The sequence below is a fragment of the Podarcis gaigeae genome (genome assembly GCF_964106915.1).
Source record: "Podarcis gaigeae genome assembly, chromosome: 3".
NCBI classification, from domain to species: Eukaryota; Metazoa; Chordata; class Lepidosauria; order Squamata; family Lacertidae; genus Podarcis; species Podarcis gaigeae.
In genome coordinates this window covers 4,868,483-4,883,988 of record NC_139680.1, presented here as the reverse complement: position 1 = coordinate 4,883,988, position 15,506 = coordinate 4,868,483, and the positions used below count along the sequence as shown (strand labels likewise).

Genomic DNA, 15,506 nt, shown 5'->3' with positions numbered 1-15,506 from the left:
CAACCACCTCTGTATGGTTGTGGCCTTTCTATCTTGAATAGCTGCATTGCTTTCCTTGTGGATATATGGAAGGCACAAGAGCTGCCTGTATCTTCATCGACTATCTCCAATGGCTGGCTATTTCATATTTCTGGATTGACTGATGTTAACAAGAAGATCTCAGCAGCTGGCAATTATTTAGCTCAATGCAAATTTTCTGTTTTTTCCTTCAAGGTTGCCTAGGTGGTGGAGAAATACACATACATGGGACTGGATTCTCTCCAGAAAATACTTCCGTTACCATCTGTGGTGCTGTCTGTGAGATGCTGGATGTGACACCAACTGATCTCCGATGCTTAGCCCAACCCTTGAATGGTCAGTTCAGCTGTATGGACAGAGAGATGTGCTTAGGGAGAAAGTGAATGGGTGAAAGAAAGAGAAGGGAAACAGTTGCCTTTTTGTCTTATGGTTGGTCCTCACCACTGGAGTATCCGGTTTGTTAATTTGAAAATCTTCATTGCTTCTTAAAATAGAATGAATGATAACAAGGAGTGGTGTAATGTTGTGCCTTGTAGTCAGTAGAAGCAAATGAAGAATGGTTTTAAAATATGACAGTAAAACATACTGTGCAGCATTGGGCAGCTAATACTTCTCCACCTCCTCCTCCTCTTCCTCTGCCCTCTAAATCTGCTCTGGAGGGTTGGGGGAACTCCCAGAACAGGTTTAGGGCATGCACAGGGGAGGAGAGAGGAGCAAGTCCTGTTGTGCAAGCGAAACTCGTTCGCCGTACACATACCTCCCTTAGCGCTGCAGTTAATTCCCCCCGTTCTTGTGCTCTTCCCATATCCTTGGGCGGTGAGAAGTTCACTTACTCAGGTTTGGTTTTCTTTGGTAGGAGGTCCCTGGAGGTTTATGCTGTTTATTTACAAATGTACAAGTTGAGCATAGGTGGTGGCACAGCTTAAGCACTCCAAGTGGACAGCCAAATCATACTGCTCCAACATTAGATCTCCAGAGAGAAACAGACATTGCCACGCAGCACATTTCAGAGCCCCAAACAAGTCGTGTTTTCCTTAGTCTGCTGTCAGGAGCGGGAGCAAGTCAGCAGTAACTCACAAGGTGTCAGTGAAATTAACTCTTTATTCAAAGAAACAAAGTAGAGTGTTACCTCGAGTTGCAAACCCCCCAGGTTACAAACGCTTCAGGTTACAAACGCCACTAACCCGGAAGAGTTACCTCAAGTTGAAAACTTTGCCCCAGGATGAGAACGGAAATTGTGTGCTGGCGGCGCAGTGGCAGCAAGAGGCCCCATTAGCGAAAGCATGCCTCTAGTTAAGAGCAGTTTCAGGTTAAGAACGGACCTCCGGAACGAATTAAGTTCATAACTAGAGGTACCACTGTAGCTCAGTCCTAGTGATCACACCATCTCTTTCCAGTAAGTCTTGCCTCAATGAGGCAGTTGCAAAAACTGCGAAAATTGCCTTGCCTCCCCTCCCCTTGCGAAGGCTTCTCCCCTGGGTCCTTCCCCAGCAGCACAAGCCTCCTTCATCTTCTCTCTCTTTGCTCTGCCCTCTTCATTTCTCTGTGTGTTCTGGGAGACCAGTGGTGGAGGGGAACTGGTCTCAGCAGGAGGGGGAGACCCCCCTGGATTCATCAGCAGCCTGCCTCATCTCTGTCTCCTGGCCCCCCCTCCTTTCCTGGACTGCTCTCTGCCAAAGGGCGAGCCATTTTCTAGGTTTCCAGAGGTCCCTCCATCACAACATCCCTTCCATCCCTTTGAGGGCAACTATTGGTTTTTACCTGGTATAGGCATTTCATAAAATTAGCTTAATTTTTACCCCAAGTAATACTAAAGAAAGACTTTGCATGCCTTGTTTCACTAATATGAGTTTTGAAACCTGGAAAATATCCTTCATACGTTCATTTATAGGATGAGAATGATGGTTTGATTTGTCAACATAGCATCACTTTATAAAAAAGAAATTACCACAGAGAAGATAATTTTAGTTATTTGTAGATAAAAGACCAGTTACTTACAAAAATAAAATTAACTAAACTACAGTTATAAAAACATAAAAATGAAATATTAAATGTTAAAATTGGTTTGTACACAGGAGAGGGGTTGTTGCTTTTGACTCCTTGCAATACTTTAAATTGCCATTAGATGTCAGCAAATGAACATTTGATTCGATCAATATCCTTTAGTAATTTGGCTGGGAAAGTTCGGTTAGATTATGTGCTGCTAATGTGGTATAAAGAATTTTATTGTTTCTGGTTGCTTCAGACTAGAGAATGGAAGGTAGTTGTCACTGTGTTTGCAATTGTAATAAAAGACAGCCCATGAGAAACAGCCTGCGTGTAAACACATGAATAAAATTTGGCAGAGACAGCTGAGATTTTCAGCATAAAGACCCTATGTTATACAACAGCATAGGGAAGCCAGTCTAGAGAGTGGACCTGGCAGGAATAGGAAATGACTTTGTGCCACAGGTGAGTATGAAGGAAGGGCAATAGTTGTGTACAAGAGAAACTGTTGGGCAAGGTTTTGGGTTTATTTTGGGGTATCGGCTCCAAAAGGCTTGTATGGATGTTTGCTTACTGCGAGCAGTTGTAGGATATTCCTTCATGCCATTGTTATAAGGCCCCAGAGTCTTCAAACTAGGGACTTTGGGAGCAAACCCAAGGCATCTTGCCCTGCGTGCCACTGGGGCAGCTCATGGGGCAAAGGAAACCAGCTGTCACTCACACAGGTGAGGAAGCAAATTGAGAATATATAATAAATTTCAAATATATAAAAGGATGTCACATAGAGGAGGGAGAAAGGTTGTTTTCTGCTGCTCCAGAGAAGCGGACACGGAGCAATGGATCCAAACTACAAGAAAGAAGATTCCACCTAAACATTAGGAAGAACTTCCTGACAGTAAGAGCTGTTTGACAGTGGAATTTGCTGCCAAGGAGTGTGGTGGAGTCTCCTTCTTTGGAGGTCTTTAAGCAGAGGCTTGACAACCATATGTCAGGAGTGCTCTGATGGTGTTTCCTGCTTGGCAGGGGGTTGGACTCGATGGCCCTTGTGGTCTCTTCCAACTCTATGATTCTATGAGAATTGTGTTGCTCTAGGTTAGGGTCCAAACAATGACTTCAAACAGCAAGAAAGGGGCCTTTTCCTGCCCATTAGGAAGACTTCCTGATGGTACGAGCTGACTGACATGGAACAGGCTGCCTCTGAATCTTGATTGCTACAAGCTAAGCGGGTAGAAGATGGGGAAAGAGAGAGTTTGGTGGAGGAATGGAATGGGCAAGTGTGATGGCCTCCAGCCAATGATGTTGGCAATCTGAAGTATAGGAGAAAAATTAAAGTGATGTGGGGAAAGGTAAGTGAAAGATTTTGGGGAGCAGACGCTGAAATGCAGCTAAATTAACTGAATGTGGTACCAAGGCAGGTGTGCTGAGCAACATGCAACGTTCTCCTGAAGTTGCCCCATTCTTACCATGCCATCAGAATTCCTTCCTTTCTGTTCCTTTGTGGTTTCAGAACAATGGGAAAAGAAAATAATGTATTGGATAAAAATAAATTGATTTAAAGGACAAAAGATAAAAAACGTTTCCTAGTTGTATGGCTTAGGGAAAAGAAGTTTATCCCTCCTCTCTCCCTCTCCCTCTCTCTCTCTCTCTCTCTCTCTCTCTCTCTCTCTCTCTCTCACACACACACACACACACACACACACAGAGGTCAGAAACGAATTACTTTCACTTGCTTTCCAGAACAGTAGCTGTATTGATCTGCTGCACTGTCTCTCACCCCCCACACCCTTATCTGAAACAGCCATGCTGAAAACTGAAACAAGTTGGACTTTATTTCATGTTAGTTAATACAGAATGCTTTGGGATCTGGCTGTTTCCATTATCAGCTCTGACCTTGAAGGAATGCAGAGAGAGAAAAGATTGCCCACCTCTGGTTTATGTGACCCATTAGCAGAATAGCCAGGGGCAACTGAATGTGTGCCACATACGTAGCAAAAATGTCCCAGCAGTGAGAGGGGTTTGTGTGGCTATCATAAGAACTTTGGTTCTAGACATGAGCTGCAGTGCTTTCAGTTGATTTCCTTAGACAAAGCCCATGGCAAACATTTCTCTTGCTAATCATTCTAGTGAAGTCAGACACAGGATTTGGCAGCATTTGTAGGACCGGAGCCTGCAAACTAAACATGAAGAGAACACATTGCTATATGCTGATTATGTGATATTGGTGCTGCTCAATTTCTTTTTTGCATGAAAAAGCATTTTCGACTCTTAGGGCTGTCGATGATGTTTTTGTTAGGACTGAGTGAAAATTGAAGAGCTTATTTTTCTTGCAATTTCTTTGCACCTGCAGTTGAAAATGTGTTTTGAAAGTATAGAAATGATATCACATGTCTGGGACTTAAGAAATATATACAGTTGTACCTCAGAAGTCGAACGGAATCCATTCTGGAAGTCCAATAGACTTCCAAAATGTTCGGAAACCAAGGCGTGGCTTCCGATTGGCTACAGGAAGCTCCTGCAGCCAATCAGAAGCCCCGTTGGACGTTCCGGTTCCAAAGAACGTTTGCAAACCAGAACACTCGCTTCCAGGTTTGCGGTGTCCGGGAGCCAAAATGTTTGACTTGCAAGGCGTTCGTCAACCAAGGTGCGACTGTAGTCCAGTTGAAGTTGTGGTGAATTGCCAGAGCGTTTACTATGGATTACTAGTACTAGTACTATGGATTACATAAAGAAGGCTGATCGCCGAAGAATGGATGCTTTTGAATTATGGTGCTGGAGGAGACTCTTGAGAGTCCCATTGGAAGAAGATCAAACGTATCCATTCTGAAGGAAATCAGCCCTGAGTGCTCACTGGAAGGACAGATCGTGAAGCTGAGGCTCCAATACTTTGGCCACCTCATGAGAAGAGAAGACTCCCTGGAAAAGACCCTGATGTTGGGAAAGATGGAGGGCACAAGGAGAAGGGGATGACAGAGGACGAGATGGTTGGATAATGTTCTCAAGCTATGAACATGAGTTTGACCAAACTGCGGGAGGCAGTGGAAGACAGGAGTGCCTGGTGTGCTCTGGTCCAGGGGGTCACGAAGAGTCGGACATGACTAAATGACTAAACAACAACAACAACAACTAGTACTTGCTTCTCATCACTTTCACCCCGTTAGTCTTGTAAATGAAATGAGTGAAGGACTGCTGTGTGTGAACGTGACCAGTAGCTAATTTCTGAAAAGGGACTTGAGGGGAAAGTTCCCAGAGACACTTTGAGCTGCTTTACATGTTGCAGGCTGAGGGTTCACCCTTTTCTTTTCTTTCTTTCTTTCTTTCTTTCTTTCTTTCTTTCTTTCTTTCTTTTTTGCTACTGCCTCTTTTATGGTGTCTTTAACAAGTTGACAGAGGTTGGTTAAACTGGTGAATCTTTTCATGACACGGAAATTTGAAGGGATGTTTGGGGAGAGAAAAATTCCACGTGTTGCAACGTGTGAGCCTGCCGCTGTCAATGACACCTGAGCTAAGGCAGTGAGAAGGAGGAGGAAGGTATGTGGGTTCAAGCAAGGGCATTGTAGAAAGTCCTTGTCAACTTGGCTCAAGTCTTGTGCATAAGCCAAGGAAGTGGAACAGGTAAGTTGCATTTTGAGTCACTTTTGCACAGGGCTGTTGGTTAGAGACCTTGCAAGGTGTGTGTGGGTGTGTGATTTTCCTTTCTCTCTCTCCCTGCCCACTCTCTGCAGCACTGAGATTGCCCTCCCAGAACAGGTATGCCTGGCAAAAGACACTTGCATTTGCCCAGAGGCTTAAGTCTGTACAGTTATTAAGAGGGCCAACCCAAATGGCACCAAATAGCAAGCATGCTTTGCTCTTCATCAGGATGCATGTTAAATAGGAGTTGGGAGATGAGGGGAGAGAAACAACAAAGCTTCAACAGTCACACTATTTTTTATATTTTTGTCCCTCCTCACTGCCCCCAACCCCAAACTCCTAATCTGTGTAGCACCCAGCCCATATGGGCCACCTGCATAATCCAGGATTGCAGGGGGGCTGGACTAGACTCCCTTCCAACCCTATACCTCAAAGACATTCCCTGCCTATGGATTTTGGACATTTTCTCTAATTATGAATATCTGACCAGCTATAATGCATGTACATCTACTAAAACTATTGTGAATATGGGTGTTATTCAAATATCCAAATATTTTATGACCTTAGATCTGGCCCGGGGGCCAGATGCGGCCCAATCGCCTTCTCAGTCTGGCCCCTGGACGGTCCGGGAATCAGTGTGTTTTTACTTGAGTAGAATGTGTCCTTTTATTTAAAATGCATCTCTGGGTTATTTGTGGGGCATAGTAATTTGTTCATTATTTTTTTCAAAATATAGTCCGGCCCAGCACAAGGTCTGAGGGACAGTGCACCAGCCCCCTGCTGAAAAAGTTTGTGGACCCCTGTCTTAGATAATCAGTGACTGAAGGCTGAAGTACTTGTTGTGTAGTTCTTTTTTACACTACAGATTTTTAGAAAGCAAAATTCAGTTGTTAAGGCCACAATTTGAAAGGGGGAAAGAGAGGCTTTTTTGCCCCTTCTCCTTATATCACCTTCCTACTATTACCTGCAGCAGTTTTTATACCCTTATGATGGAAAACACATAGTATGCACCAACTGTGATAAAAACAAATGTTTTTTTGGGGGGGGGGGGGCTTGACCTATCTGGATCCATTTCCTCCTCCATATTGCAGACTCAATGGCTGCATCTTATTAAACAAAAGTCTAGAAAGAATGGTGGAACTGCATGTGAAGCGTAGTTTGTTTATTTTCATTGGATAAGTTTCCATGCCGCCCTTCAGTCCAAGTGATACCCAGTGGCAAAATACAGCAAAACCATTCCACCCTGAGAAAGCTTTAATGTGAATAGTAACAAAGCTGGGATAAGAAAATAGTTAATGAAAGTGCTTACTTATTCAAGGCTGGCGACTTTTAACTCTCCTTCCTAGAATCACAGAATCATAGAATCACATAGAATCATAGAATCATAGAGTTGGAAGAGGCCACAAGGGCCATTGAGTCCAACCCCCTGCCAAGCACTCCTGACATATGGCTGTCAAGCCTCTGCTTAAAGACCTCCAAAGAAGGAGACTCCACCACACTCCTTGGCAGCAAATTCCACTGTCGAACAGCTCTTACTGTCAGGAAGTTCTTCCTAATGTTTAGGTGGAATCTTCTTTCTTGTAGTTTGGATCCATTGCTCCGTGTCCGCTTCTCTGGAGCAGCAGAAAACAACCTTTCTCCCTCCTCTATGTGACATCCTTTTATATATTTGAACATGGCTATCATATCACCCCTTAACCTCCTCTTCTCCAGGCCAAACATGCCCAACTCCCTTAGCCGTTCCTCATAAGGCATCGTTTCCAGGCCTTTGGCCATTTTGGTCGCCCTCCTCTGGACACGTTCCAGTTTGTCAGTGTCCTTCTTGAACTGTGGTGCCCAGAACTGGACACAGTACTCCAGGTGAGGTCTGACTAGAGCAGAATACAGTGGCACTATTACTTCCCTTGATCTAGATGCTATACTCCTATTGATGCAGCCCAGAATTGCATTGGCTTTTTTAGCTGCCGCGTCACACTGTTGGCTCATGTCAAGTTTGTGGTCAACCAAGACTCCTAGATCCTTTTCACATGTACTGCTCTCAAGCCAGGTGTCACCCATCTTGTATTTGTGCCTCTCATTTTTTTTGCCCAAGTGCAATAATTTACATTTCTCCCTGTTAAAATTCATCTTGTTTGTTTTGGCCCAGTTCTCTAATCTGTCAAGGTCATTTTGAAGTGTGATCCTGTCCTCTGCGGTGTTAGCCACCCCTCCCAGTTTGGTGTCATCTGCAAATTTGATCAGGATGCCCTTGAGTCCATCATCCAAGTCGTTGATAAAGATGTTGAATAAGACCGGGACCTAGCCAGAACCCTGTGGCACCCCACTAGTCACTCTTCTCCAGGATGAAGAGGAACCATTGATGAGCACCCTTTGGGTTCTGTCAGACAGCCAGTTACAAATCCACTGAGTGGTAGCATAGTCAAGCTCGCATTTTACCAGCTTCTTTACAAGAATATCATGGGGCACCTTGTCAAATGCCTTGCTGAAATCAAGGTAGGCTACATCCACTGCGTTCCCTTCATCTACCAGGGTTGTAATTCTGTCAAATTACAAATGCGTTCCCTTCATCTACCAGGGTTGTAATTCTCCTTGTGTTTTTAGCAGTAGCGTGACAAACCAACTGAGTAAGCTACTAAACTATCCCCATCACTTTTTGCAAGGCAAACAGGAGCGAGCCTCACCAAAGAAAAGTGGCGGTGCCAAACTAATATTGATGGCTGGTGATTTCCCTCTCTCTTCTCCAGCTTCCATAGCAGTTCTGTGCAGCTTGAGATGCTCTCTGGAAGAGAAGGGAGATGACTGGAAGCAGCCAGGTGCAGCTCTGATCCAGTGTGACATCCGAATCAGAGCAAGCGCTTCTGTTGTGACGGCAGCCACACCGTACCGATACCTTTGTGACGATTCAACGTGTTCCTCTTCGCTAACTCGCAAGGCTGCTGTCAATTCATCTGGCATCCATTTTGCTGGCCTTTTTATCAGGTTAGACATGATCTTTCTGCCGGACAGTGGCTGGACTCCAGTGCACTGTTTTGAAAGGAGCACTCGAGTTTTGTAGGGACGGGTTTCAAACTGGGGAACAGGCATGTCATTGCACTTGCTAGCCTGGCGATAGCAGAGTGTGCTTTGGCCTGCAGAGAGATCTGCCCAACTGAACATGAAATCCATTCATTTTTTATATCAAAGCATCTCTTCCTTTGTCTTTTTAAAGTATTATTTGAGTCTGAGGGACACCAGATGATCCATCTAGTAAACATTTTACTTTGTTCCTGTGTGTGTATTCTGATCGAAAGCAACATCTGTTGAATGCCACTGGGGGGAAAAGATTGGGGATTATGATAAACAGAAGAATGAGCCCCCACACTACTTTAAGTCAACAACCTAAGCAATATTCAGAGTGCCCATTCAGTGTTTATTCATCACGTACTGACCAGCAGGGTTACCATTGGCTTAAGGTCCAGTGTTACTGATGCATGTGAATCGTTTGGTACCAATTCCTCCAACACTGGTTGGGTATTTGGGCAACTGACTACATTATCGACGGTTATACACTAGGATTTTTACTTGTTCTAGTCCTGTGTTTTAACAGTGCATAAGAAGTAAGCACTTCTGATTAGAGTTGCCAGGTTGTAAATCAGAGACTCCCATTTTGCCTTCAAATCTACTGCTGAAGTTGGATTTTCAGTAGCTGTTGTAGCTCCCCACCTTTTAAGGGTTCTTCCCTCCCTTGCAACTCACCTGAAGTCCTGTTCGTAACAAGATGGGAGGGAAATGCCAGAAATCAAGGTTACTAGTGTCCTTATACAGGAGCAGATTTTTTAAATGTAAAGATGGGCATTTCTGGGTTTCATCTTTGCAAACATACTGTCTTTTTCCGTGTGTAACACGCCCCCATGTATAAGATGCCCCCTATTTGGGGGGACTCAAAAATAAAATGGGGGGAGATTGCCGAGAGTTGCTAAGCTTTTTTTAGGGGAATTTCCCAGAGTTGCTGAGCTTTTTTTTGGGTGGGAATGTTGAAAATCGCTCACCCTTGCTGAACAGACGCTGATAATCGCATGCTGCCCAATTGCCTCAGTGGCAGCCAATCACCCACAACCCTTCACACAACCACCAATCAGCCGCCAGATCGCCGCACAGAATCTCCAACTTGCAGCTGCAACCAATTGCACATCCCTCCCTCAGCATTACCTGTGCATAAGACGAGTCAATATTTTTAATATGATTTTAAAATAAAAAACCCTCATATAATACACGGAAAAATACGCTATACGCTAAATATGTGTTGCCAGGTGTCTGTTGGAAGCACAATAGGAGGGCCATTTCAAAAGATTGGCAACTCCTGGCACAGTGGCTGCCTCCTGCTGGGTGGTGGCCCTGGGGCTCTGGCAACTTTAGATCCACTGGATTTTGGCAAGCACATTTGTCTTGCAGGCGAAAAGAGCAGCACCTGCCAAATTCTGGCCTTTCTGTAACTGTTGGAAGATACGTGAGGCCTGCCTGCTTTGTTCCAGTCATATTACCTGTGGGAGAATTTCCCAAATGTTTCTGTTTCTCAGGATACTGTTGGGAACACAAGAAGCCCAGTCGGGATGCCAGCTGCTTTGCTAATAGGGCTCCTGTGCAACCCAAGCAACCGCATCCCTGTATCTGTAAGGAAAAAAGCTTTATCTGCTGAAGGTCTGCTTGCCATGTATATACCATTAAAGCAGACAAATCCTGCAAAACCATGTTGTGGCGCTTTTCTCTCTCCTGTGATGGTCCTGAGGAAAAATGCAGATTTTTTTTTTTGGGGGGGGGGAAATAAGCCCTCTCACAAACACAGAGTGTTAGGGGCAAGTAAATCTGAGGTTTTTAAGGCAGCTGAAAGGAATGAAAATGGTTGCTCTGGTAGGTAGAAATAGATACTAGAACTTTAGAAGTTCCCAACACAAGTGAGCAGCTGTTAGCAAGCGGGCCTAATTAAGAGCACCCCTTTGCTATTTCCATTATTACTTCTCCCCACCCCATCTCCCACTTCCCAATGAGAGAAGAGTTTTCGGGGGGGAAAGCGGCCTGTTAAACTAACTGGCACATATATCGAATCTGCTTAGCCTGGGCTGTTAAGTAAGTTTAATTAATTTACTAAGTTAATGTTCCAGCGCTAGCAAGAAAACATCATTGCTATCAGCTGGGTAGCAGGAATTGGAACCCTAAATGAGCTCATTTTTTCACAGTTGGAATTAGGGACCAGTTAGCCAGTTGTGTGGTTTTTCCAATTTCTGCGCTTGCCCTAAGGGAGTTGCAAGTTATTCATTCCCCAGGATTAAGTGTGAGTAAGAGAGGGAAAGGAGACAAGCGCTACCTGGGGTTTGCTGCCATTTTTGACTCAAGCAGTGTCTGTTGTCTTTAGTTGTCCGTTCTTGTGTTTGCTCCGTCCTGGAACTGAATGTGTACATACGTTTTGATCGGCAGGCAGAATGGCATCACTGAAAAACATTTCCTATGTGTATTTTTGTTGAGAGGGTTTGTAGATAAAGGGGGTGGGGAGGCAAAACAAATAAACAATAAAAGAATGGAAACAAAATTACAGAAATTTGCAAAGTTTGACAAATGGTGGCCTGCAGTTGCCACAAGCTAATGGCTTGCGATGATTAATAAGAGTAAAAATAATTGCATTTCATTAAGATTGATGACACCCCATTTAACCTCCCTTCTCGTTTCAGCCCTAAAGTGGAAAGAGATGAAGTTCTCATCTATAATAGCTCCTGTAACATTACCATGGAAACTGAGGCAGAGATGGAGTGTGAGGAACCTAATCAGCCAATTACCGCCAAGATTACTGAGATATGGAAAGAGCGGGGCCAGAACACTCAGGTATAATCAAATCTTTTTTATAGACTGATTCAAACAGCTTAAAATTAAATTTGTAATATTGTGTACATTTAAGAGGGGGGAAAAAAAACAATTTAGGCCAGGCACAGGCAATATATAATTTTAACCGCTATCCAACTTTGAATAGCATTTCTAATGCACAGCAGTGGCAATGATGGTTAGTCATATGGTTTATCAAATATGAATGAGACCTGCCCTTATTTCTTTTAATTGCCCTTTATAGCTTATTGTTATCTTTTTATTTTTGCCAAGCCTTTTCTTACAAATGCAAGCACTCTTCCTAATTCGATACTTCTTCCTGTCTCTGTTGCTCAAATCAGAGATCCCGATCACAGATTATTATGGGGCCTTTTTTGAGCCATTATGGAAACTTATCATTCTTTACGGGCTGCTTACCAGTTGAAACAGGCCGATGACAGCGCTTCTCTTTATGGCTATGTGGGGTAGCTGGGCAGACTTTAAAGAGTTCTGCCACATTTATTTATTGAGGGAGAATGACAGTTACAATTCTAGAGCACTCTGTTTTGCTACTGCCCCACACTGGAACCCAAATCAATTTGAAAATCTCATCATTTGATTAATAAATAAATAAGAAGTTGGTTTTGTGTCCCTGCATGCTCTGAGAAACACAGATAACTTTTCTCTCTCAGCCTCTCCTTCTTTGCCTTCCCTTGTTCTCCCAGAGATGGTAGCTGCCCACACAGCTGATTTTGAATTACCTGGTTATGGCTCTATCCTCTTCTTCTTTGACAATCACTCGTAGCTGAGTAAGATTGTCTTCCGTGAATACGGTCTTAACAGTGTGTCCATATGGCTCTATATTCCGTGTGTGGCAGTGTGAATGCTTTTTTTTATATAAAAAAATTACCTTTATCCGTATGAACTTACTAGATTTAGTGGTGTTCTTTAGGCAAATGTAGTGTAAATGTAATGTAAGGTATCTCCCCTATCAAATAAATGAATAAATAACATTTTACTTGACTCCAGTTGTTTGCTCCCTTACAGCTTTTTGCTAGTGCATAGACTGTGAAATACTGTACTATTCCATGTATAAGACATGGTGGTTCTTTTTACTGTAAAATAAGGTTAAAAATCAGGGGGCGTCTTATACACAGATTGTGCATATGCTGGATGGGCGATTGGTTGCAGCTGCGAGCAGGAGCTTATCAGCGGCGATTGGGTGGGCGATTGTTGGCTGCTGCTAGGGCTGCTTAGGATTGGCTGCTGGGGCATCAATTTGGTGGCTGATGGGTGGTTGTGTCAAAGGCTGCTGTGGATTGGCTTCCGCTGCGGCAATTGTGTGTGCAATTGGCTGCTACTGGTGGCGAACGGGCAGATGCTTGTTTTCACCTGTGACGCGTGCGGTTGGCAGTGTTGGGTGAGTGATTTGGGGGGCATTCCCCTCCAAAAAAACTCAACAACTTTGGCAATCCTGCCCCCAAAAAGCTCAACAACTCTGGGCCATCTCCCCCCGTTTTCTTAATTTGGGATCCCCCAAAGTTGGGCATCTTACACACGGAAAATATGGTAATAAAGTGATATTACTGGTTGGCATCTTGTGTACGCGCTAATCTTTAAAGCATACTTGAAGCACATGCTGGCCCTCAAAGAATACTGGGCACTAACGTTTAGCCCTCACAACTGGCAGCGCCCAAAATTCTTTTAGGGGGGAAATGTACTTTGAATGTGCTTTAAAGGTCTCCCTGCCCCTCAGTCTAGGATTAACATCTGGTCAGTTTAAAAGTACTCCAACTGACCTGTCCTCAGTGCAAATTAATAATCTGTTCTAATGTTGCGTATATTTATTTACCTTAAATAGCAGGTGGAGATAAGAAATAGCTTCTCCCACAAAAGCCTGCCTGTTTTTTTAAGATCATCTGTGGAAGACCCTCTTCTGAGTTCCAAACCCATATTTGGTTGGGACAAGGTCACTGCTGCTGTGCCTAAACTTTTGAATTTCCCACTTAAGGAGTCTTGAGTCATCTTTGGTGGCCTTCAACTGCACCATTAAAACCTTCTCATTTAGGAAGACCTTTGGCCTGCTGCAGCTGGTTTTTAGTGTTGCCTACTGTAATTGCAAGGGACGCGGGTGGCGCTGTGGGTTAAACCACAGAGTCTAGGACTTGCCGATCAGAAGGTTGGCGGTTCGAATCCCCGCAACGGGGTGAGCTCCTGTTTATTGGTCCCTGCTCCTGCCAACCTAGCAGCTTGAAAGCACCTCAAACTGCAAGTAGATAAATAGGTACTGCTCCGGCGGGAAGGTAAACGGTGTTTCCGTGTGCTGCTCTGGTTCGCCAGAAGCGGCTTAGTCATGCTGGCCACATGACCCAGAAGCTGTACGCTGGATCCCTTGGCCAGTAAAGTGAGATGAGCGCCGCAACCCCAGAGTTGGTCACGACTGGACCTAATGGTCAGGGGTCCCTTTACCTTTACCTTTTGCTGTAATGTCATGCTCCCACCTTTCCCCCTATTTGGCATTTGTTGTGTTTTGTGCTGCTTCCCCCCCCCCCCCAAAAAAAACTGCAGCTGCTTTTAAACTCATTGCTGGCTTTTATTGATTTTCTTTTATACAGTACGTCGCTGTTTTAATAGGAAGTATTCAAGTAAATAGTTGTGCTAGTGCCAGGATTAGTGCTAGCGCAACAGGATCCCTCCTCCTTTTGCAAGACATGCCCTGCAAAGTTCCCAGATCTGATCTGGGGGGGTTGTGTGGGGGAACCCAGGTCAGATTGAGAGGGGAGGAGGGGGAAATCTTCCATTATGCAAGAAGAAATCCTTGCACTAATGGAATGTTCCCCTTAGTGCTACATTAGATGCAGACAATTGTGTTACATGTCTACTATTTCCGTAAATTGCCTTGAACAATATGAAAAGGGTAGGGTGTAACTATTTTAAAAAACACAAGCAGAAGCAACTGAGCAGTCTCTCTTCCCAGTAGTGATAGTTTCTTAAAGAGTCTTGTTTGGAAGAAGGTTCAGATTCTCCCCATCATCATGGACTGGTTCATAGGTTATAGATAACAGAATTGTAGTGTTGGGAGACCCTGAGGATCATCTAGTCCACCCCCTGCAATGCAGGAATATGCAGTTGTCCCATATGGGGATTGAACCTGCAACCTTGGCATTATCAGCACCACACTCTAACCAACTAAGCCAGGAATCAGCAACCTTTTTCAGCCGTGGGCGGTCAGACCATGTGGTGGCCAGACTATATTTTTTGGGGGGGAAATGAACGAATTCCTATGCCCCACAAATAACCCAGAGATGCATTTTAAATAAAAGCACACATTCTACTCATGTAAAAACACCAGGCAGGCCCCACAAATAACCCAGAGGTGCATTTAAAATTAAAGGGCACATTCTACTCAAGTAAAAGCACGCTGATTCCTGGACTGTCCGCGGGCTGGATTTAGAAGGCGATTGGGCCGGATCCAGCCCATGGGCTTTAGGTTGCCTACCCCTGAACTAAGCTATCCAGGCATTCACAACTTGTTGAATGTAGCATCTAATGCATGTGTGAATGAGCTATCAAAGATTAATAACTGCATATACAATGTTCCCTATTCACTATTTCCAGGCCACCAGTACTTTTCCGGGTTATCTTGTGCCATCTGCATGTCAAATAATTTGGAGACAATTTAGGAATTCTGTATTTTGCAGAGTTTTATTACCAACCTGCATAGCTCCCTATTGTAATCCTGTTAACTCCATAACAGCAGAAACATAATTTCTGGATGGGCTCTTGGAGGGATTATTCCTAAATGCTCCATGAGTTTCCTGATCATAAAATCTGCTTTAGCTTGAATGGCAGGTCCTTTCTGTTCATAGAAGAAAGCTCTCTTCTGTCCATGGTGCTGCCTAGTGACTAGGCCACCTAAGTGTGACTGCCTTGTGCGTATTTGTGGCTTGAAGAAACTTGTGTTTGCTAACTGAAACCCAAGTAGCATGTATGTGAGTATGTATGGGGGCAGGGGCAGGTCAGATAAAAGGTTTCCATTTTAG

The 15,506-nt window shown here is 44.1% G+C and overlaps 1 protein-coding gene across 2 annotated transcripts in view; it reads left to right on the top strand.

The window, feature by feature from the left end:
• The window catches only part of PKHD1 (PKHD1 ciliary IPT domain containing fibrocystin/polyductin), a 242,753-nt gene that overhangs the window by 52,021 nt on the left and 175,226 nt on the right, over positions 1 to 15,506 (top strand). For both annotated transcript variants that reach the window (XM_083729646.1, XM_083729647.1), the window contains 3 exons: positions 214 to 354; positions 8,379 to 8,613; positions 11,337 to 11,487. In XM_083729646.1, the coding sequence (XP_083585772.1) occupies positions 214 to 354; positions 8,379 to 8,613; positions 11,337 to 11,487 (527 nt within the window). The remainder of the gene's footprint in view (positions 1 to 213; positions 355 to 8,378; positions 8,614 to 11,336; positions 11,488 to 15,506) is intronic.